A 7,659-nucleotide genomic window follows, 5' to 3' on the forward strand; every position below is an offset into this window, starting at 1 on the left:
CATCCATTACTAAAAGCAATTAGACAGTGCTAGAGCCAAAATCAGAAAATACCATGTTGAAGTGCCATGATGAAGCATCCATTACTAAATGCAATTAGACAGTGCTAGCTACATATCTCACTGTTTTCTGCTTTTAACTAGTTAGACTAATTCCAAAATTACATTAGTACAGGGGTAAATACTCTAAAAGCTTTTTTAAAAGCTGAATTTTTGATTTCCGTCGCCGCTATGCGGGGCGGAATATTTAAAATCGCCTGATGGGAGATAGAGAGAGACAGCGCAAAGACCGGACGCTGTTAAGTTTTTGTCCAGGCTAAACTCTCGGAAAATTCCATTTTTGCGAAAGCCAATGAAGATGCTTTATTTTAATCTCTGTCAATTAAATGACCAATCTGAACAGAGAGTGTACTCTTCGTGTCGCCAGAACATTCCGTGTGCGGCCATGACTAAAAGTGCTTACATTTTGTTGGTCGCCCCTTGCTGGGAAGATGCTTTATCCAAAATGCCAATCCGTGGTTTGAAATTTTAAAATAAACTCTTATTTAAAATACTTCGGCATTAAATATGGCTTCCTTTAGACGCACTTATTACCCAGATCCTCGATTTACCCAGATTTTATTGGTAGTTGAGCAGCAGCGTCATTAAACTGCTCCTGCTCCATTGGTAATGACAGATGGGTCGTATTCAGGGAACTCTTCAACCACAGACGTCGCCTGATTTTCTTCTTTTTGAGAGACAAATGTTGATTATGGATGAAAACTTTTTTTTTCAGCAGCCAAACCGACTCTTCCCGAAAACGCCGAATTTTTTGGTTTTGGTTTTGGGAGAGGTTGGAATTTTTTACTTAAATATGTTGATACTATAACTTTTGGTCTTTCCACATCAAAATTGTCTTCCTTGGGAGAATGAAATGATAGATCATTTAAAGCCTGAGTCAAGGTTTCATGAAGGTGGTCTAGTGCATCATTATCATACACTATGAATGACACTCTCTTGATTTTGTGTAAATTTCTCTGCAAAACGAGGCCTTGAACCTATTTGGAAAACATATTTTAGGGATAGAATCCATTAAAACGGACTCGGTTTCGACATCATTAATGTCAATAAAATCGTTCCACATTTGGTTATCTTCTAAAGTAACCTCCTTGCTAACAACTTCATGATCCAAAATAAAAAAAGGAGATAAAGTGTATCGCGACGATAAAGATTTCCAAGATACATCGGCGACATTGCCACTAATGACGGATAGGATGTGCTACAGGGCAACAAGGTTTTACGCCAATCCAAGCAAGTACATGACGGATAGTTGTTTTCGTCACCCAAACAAACCGTGTAGTTATCAGCCGGGACAGAACTTCGTACCAAAAAGGTTTTTTTCCAACAATCACAAAAGGTGTTCCGGACCAAAGGATTTGTTGGGGTGACTCCTTGTTCTTGATATCTTCGAAGAGAATCTTGTGATTTTTTAAATTAATATCTAAAAAATTAAGTTGGTAACACACACAAAGATTTTCTTTTTTAAAGAACACTACTGCTTTTTGTTTCTCTTGGTCAAAAGATCAATCTTTTTTATTATAACTTAAAACTCACCAGCAACTCCGAATGATTTATCTTTTTGATAAACAGAGAGAAATGATAATGATTTTATCTCGAGATTTCTAACTGCGACATCGACATCTTCCATGGATTCGAATATATATTTCTGTTTCTCTTTACAATCTACAAAGTATCCAGTGGAAAAAAATTCCGATTTTGATTTATTTCTAGCTTTTATTTTTTCTTTATAATATCCAAGAATAATAAAAAAAAACTTTGACAACTTACCATCTAGATTTTCATTATTCGTTTTATTTATTTCCATTATTGAACAATCATTACAGTTCGAAAGGTTTTATTTTAGTTGAAAACTTCAACGGTATACAAAATCTCAAAAACACGTGCGTGTGCCTCCAGGCTTTTTCCGCGAATTCCTGCTAAATGCGCACCCAATGCATTTCGGTATTACACAACATACGTCATATTTGAATGACGTAATTCTAATAATAATTTAAATTTAAAACCACGGAATCGCATTTTGGATAAAGCATCTTCCCCTTTGCTGGTCTCTTCAAAGAGACCAGTTTGGTCGTAGTAGCTTTATTGATGGGGAGCTAAGCACTATTTTTTAAATTCGTGTATTTTATCAGGTAAGAATTATTTTATATATAGCTAAGTGAGAAAGGTGTGCTGGCTAGCTAGCTATCTCAATTTTTTGTGCTGACTTGGATCTCCTTTTGATTGGTGCTGACATACTCTTTCATGAAATTACTTACTTGCTGGCTAGCTATGGAGCTAGCTACACAAAATAGTGCTTTGATTAGAGTCTTTTTTTCTTAAAGAGCAAGCAACAAAAAACCTTTATCCTGTCTTGCGTAGTTTTTCCATGACTGGACACTCAACTCCTGTTCTTATGGGAAAAAGGGGGGCGAAAAATAACTTCCAAATGACACTTTGTGGGACTACTTCTATCAGATAAAAAGATATAAATATTCGCACAGGATTTTTTTAATATTTGTGGAAGAAAAGTTGTCGAAACGTGACAAAAGTTTATTGTTGCTTACACTGAGCAGTCGGTGAACTGATAATTAACCTGTAACAATATATAGTTAGCCGATGCAGTATAATTAGATGCTACGCCTAGTATAATTAGCTGTTAAAAGCTTCTTTGTGTTCTTTACAGCTAACTGCGTCTTTTCCATGTTTTTTCTTGAAATCAGAATAGTTTTGTTGTTTAATAATATAGACGACATATGTACTGCTAGCTACAGTAAAATTATATCTTTTTTGTAAAATCGTTTCTTGTTCTTTTTCCTGGTTTTAATTGAGGCACAACTTTATGTTGATCTATATAAATATAGATGGCTATGGGGAGATTGATAACGAAGAAAAGTGAAAATTTAAGTAAAAAGATATATCGTATAAGTAGCTGTATAAGCGGCTAATTATACTGTACGCACCGTATATATAATTATTCTGCATAGATAAATAAAATGTCTGTATATTTTATATGGCTAGCCTTACTAATCCTGTTTATTATTTCCAGGAAAGGTCATAGCTTTGATAGGGAGTCCTAGTCCGGGGCTATGGTAGCATAATATTGAATTGCCACCAAGGGGAATCGAACCCCGATCTCCCGCACAAAGTGCCAGAGTTATAACCACCAAGCCATGGCGCCATTGAAAACGGCTAACTATTCTGTTACTGGCTAATTACCAGTTCTCCTTGTGCTTAATTTGCTTGAAAATCTTTCTTGAGATCAACCCAAAGTATCACAAAATATTTTTCTAAGATTTCTAGAAATGACTTGATTTTTAAAAATCTTAAGAAATATACCTGTGCATCACATCGCATGGATTTGTATCTTTGTATTAAATTCCCTTTTTAAATCAAAGAGGCAAAGAGAGGTTAAAAAAGAGACAATATTTAAACAACCTGGTTTTAATGCAGTTTATGGTTAAATTGTATTCTTGTTTCATATTTTTAAAACGTATTTTCTTTTTCAGATCAGCTGTTATCAAAGCATGCACCATCACCATTTTGAAAAAATTGAAAAAACAGGAGAGTAAATTTTGAAGGCCTAAATACTGAAATGCTAATATGTATTTATTGCTGAATTAATAAACAATGAACTACTTCATCATTCAAATTGAGCTCGTTCAGAAGTTATTATATTCGAATCGTTAAGTTTCTACATAGCAAAATTTGTATTCTGGAATTTCCAGAATTTTCCTGATCACTTTTTAAAATATCCGGTTAAAGTTTTAATTGTTATTTTAGAATACTTCATATAGCTATGTAAAATTTTTATTTTTTATCTATTGAGTTGTATTTTAACATTGCAGGTTAGTTACAAAAATAGTTAAGAATCGTGATACTCGTGATTTGTTTACCCCATAATTCTCCGTTTTCAAGGTCTACTTTAAATTTCAAAATCTTTCAGGCTAATGACGGAAATCTTAAAGCCGCAGGGCTTCTTGTTATATTTTTCTTCACACGAACAGGTAAAGTCTATTATAATTACATGTTAACTGTTGTTAAAGTAAACAACAAAGTCTGGTCAAAGTGATGTTATTGCGATATAGATAGGGAAAACAAAACCACCTTTTAATTCATAAAAATGCACCCAGTATGAGGCGTGACAAGTTGTCCACTCAAAAGGTGACCTCGTTTCTCATGACATTTTCCGACATTCTTTTAGTTAAATATCCTGAAATTTCTGATATCTCTCCCCTATTTTCTGCTATAATTATGGCTGAAGAAATAGATGACTGTTTAAGGAATAAGAAAAATGCAATATACACGAAAAAAAAGGAACAAAGGATGAAACAAATGCAAGCTGAAGATAAAAAAGTTTTTGAAAAACATTTTAACGCTATTAAGGGGAGTCTGCAGGCTATAATTCTGGAAATACTTGTGCTTGGGTGATAAATTTGGCATACTTGTAGAAAGTCTTAGATGTTCTAGTTAAAAAAAAAGATAATATGATAACGTAATGTGGATCAGAAATGACGTTACACAAGCCTAAAATAGGCCATTTCCCAATTTTACATTAAATTTCTTTTTCAAAGCAAAAATTTATTGCTACCATTTTGTTTTTTTTATGACGCACTATAAGTGTGCCAAGTTTCATTCTATTTGGACAAGCCAATCAAAGGTTACGGAGGGGGGATGCAGTCCGAACATCTTGTTTTGTTTTTAACACACAAATTAGACATTGGTTTTCTGTTTATGGATGTTACACCACTTTTTTAAAAGATACCGTGGGAAAGAGATTGTGCTATTTTTCAACATAAATAGTGAAGGAAGAAAAAAAATTTTCTTCTGTATAATATTTGTGCAATTCGTAATCTGTGATTTTCCGATTTATTTAATACTTTAGTATTATGTTTAGACTAGCTGTATGCCCATGGAAGAATCTACTTTATTTCTCATTAATTCATGTAACGGACACAAAAAGCGTTGCATCTACGTAGTGATTTTTAGAGGGAACGACATAGGGAAAACGAAAGTAAAAAAGGCAAGGAAAAATAAACCAGTACAGCAGACATCAAATCAACGAAGAAACGTATTCTTGTTTGGTATATTTGTATCTAATTATAATACGTTTTATTAAATATAAAAAATGTAATATAAATAAAATTATACATACACGCATATAAAAAAGACGAATAAGTGGTTTTTTCAATAAAATCCGATATTAAGGAACCTTTTTTATTAAAAACGATACTTATATCGATTGTTCTTCGATAGCTACAAAATTTAAAATGTGTTTTTACCAGTACTCCATTGAAAAAAAGCTTTTGAAAGAGTAGAAAAATAAACTACAACAATGAAAAATGTATTAAGTACTTTATTTACGTCCAAGCAGAGGCAAAAGAATAAAGTAACGTGTTAGAAGATATATACAACTAGCTGTAAAACCTGTGGAAAACTACACAAGGACTGTGTTTATAAACCTTTTAAAAATTGTGCAAAGAATCAGATTACCGATATATCGGCGGTCACATAAATTTTGCACCCGATTATTATATTCACAATTTTGACTCACAATTAGACAGATAGGTACTAATGTTTTGATATAGACAATATGTACAATAATATATACAACTAGTCGTTAGCCCGTGGAAAAATCCACGGGTTCGCCCGTCGCAGCTAAGCTACCATTTTGCGTGACAGACATACGGACGGACGGACAGACGTATACAGGCATTATAATATAGATAATATGTACAACAATATATACAACATTTTACACAATAATATATACAATAATATATACAGCACTATACAGCATAGGTACAAAGTAGAAGACGCGATCTTCTCTGTTTACACAAAAGAAAACACTGGAAACTTTTGCTAAATCTTTGTGAATTTGAAAGAATAATTACTCACCAAACTAATGATCAATTTGTGTTCATTAAACTGGCCTACTTTATGTGTGCAGATTTAAAACAATTCTTTTAAATACTCAGTGCACTGTTTACTATTTATATTTATATTGTTTATATTTAGTAAGAACTATTTACACTGTATTGTTGAGTATACGCAATTACAATAACTTTAGTTTCGGTAAATTTAATACTTTTTTAGAAATATTAAAAAATAACAAAGCAAACAAAAAACCACAAGGCTTTTTCGTTACTCCAGTGTCACGAAATGTTATGACAACACTGAACTTCGCGTCGTGGTAATACCCATAGGATCTCTGTAACGGAGTATGTGTCGCCATAACTGATTTATGACTATTACTTTTGCCCTGGTACTCTTCGAAGAAATCGGTTTTGATTGGTGAATTGATCAAAACATTGATAATCTGGATGACAATTAATTATCGACTGACAATTTCCACAAACGGAATATTGCTGAAAACACGGAGCCACCACTAATTCATCGACAAAGTCCTTTCCATTCCAGCCGCATTCATTATTTGCGTAGCCATAACTATCCATTGGTTGAAGCATGTTTCTTTGAATGGGTTGCTCTATGGCTGACATATGCTTTTCTGTCACTTCCTCGTTAATTATATTTAAGTCTTTGTGAGTTTGCGGGCAGTCTTTGTTTTTTATTTCACTGCTTGTGTAGTTCACACCACATGGCAGTCCATACCAGAATAATTCCTGTATTTGAATAACTTGGTTTTGTTTAGCGATGTCGTAAGCTGTTTGTTGCTTGTGGTTTACAATTTCAGCATCTGCACCATGTTGTATCAGCAATGATATACATTTTCTTTTTACTGCACATACTGTCGCTCTCTCCACAGCGACATGCAGTGCTGTATTACCCTTATGGTCAATTGAATTGATATTTTTGCACTTTTCCTTCAATAGTAATTTGATTATTGCATACACTTCCTCCTTGCGTTTCTTGCAAGCTCGTCTTTTGCAAGTCTCTCCACACAAAGTTATCATGAGCAAACTTTTCTTCTGATTATTTTGAAAATTCAAGCAAGCACCATGTTGAATAAGATATTTCACAATTTGTCGGTATCCTTTGTAACACGCATAGTGAATTGGTGTGTTCCCATTTACGTCTTTTTCATCAATCTCACATACAGTGCTCATCAAATATTTTATGGTTTTGAGATCGCCTTCTAAAACTGCTTCATGCAGCTTAGCCATCTTTGCACTCCACTCCAACATATAACAACTTTTGTTTATACCCTCAATCTCTATCTCTTATATTCCATAACTTAACTCATTAAAAACCCAAATTGCTAAAAAGCATGGGGTTTTTATTCGTGACTTAATTTGTTGACATTATTTACTAGTAAGGATTGAAGCTGTGTGCCAAGAGTGGTTGTCATGTGGCTATGCTAGTTTCTGATTGGTCAGCTATAGTCAATAAAAATGTTTTTATGATTAAAAACTTAATAGACATGATATGTTGATTCAAGTTCACAGTTGTATTCTGTGCTTTCATTTCTTTTGGCGATATTTACCTTTCATTTCCTGCTTTTACTTTTAACAAACTTGACCAAGAGTGCAAATCAAGTCGATTATAAAATTCCCTTTTTTGATAGTTTGTAATTAAGGATAAGTATTGTTAAGAATAAAGTAAAAAAACAAACTTTTATGCAGTACATACCGACATATCTGACTATTTAATTTGTTTTGTACATAA

The 7,659-nt window shown here is 33.4% G+C and overlaps 1 protein-coding gene across 1 annotated transcript; it reads right to left on the reverse strand.

The window, feature by feature from the left end:
* Positions 1 to 6,284: 6,284 nt before the first annotated feature.
* Positions 6,285 to 7,157, reverse strand: LOC130613557 (serine/threonine-protein phosphatase 6 regulatory ankyrin repeat subunit B-like). The gene has a single exon (XM_057434884.1). It carries the CDS (start codon positions 7,155 to 7,157, stop codon positions 6,285 to 6,287), a length of 873 nt encoding a protein of 290 aa, XP_057290867.1.
* Between the last annotated feature and the right edge of the window lie 502 nt (positions 7,158 to 7,659).

Source organism: Hydractinia symbiolongicarpus, chromosome 11 (genome assembly GCF_029227915.1).
Source record: "Hydractinia symbiolongicarpus strain clone_291-10 chromosome 11, HSymV2.1, whole genome shotgun sequence".
Taxonomy (NCBI): Eukaryota; Metazoa; Cnidaria; class Hydrozoa; order Anthoathecata; family Hydractiniidae; genus Hydractinia; species Hydractinia symbiolongicarpus.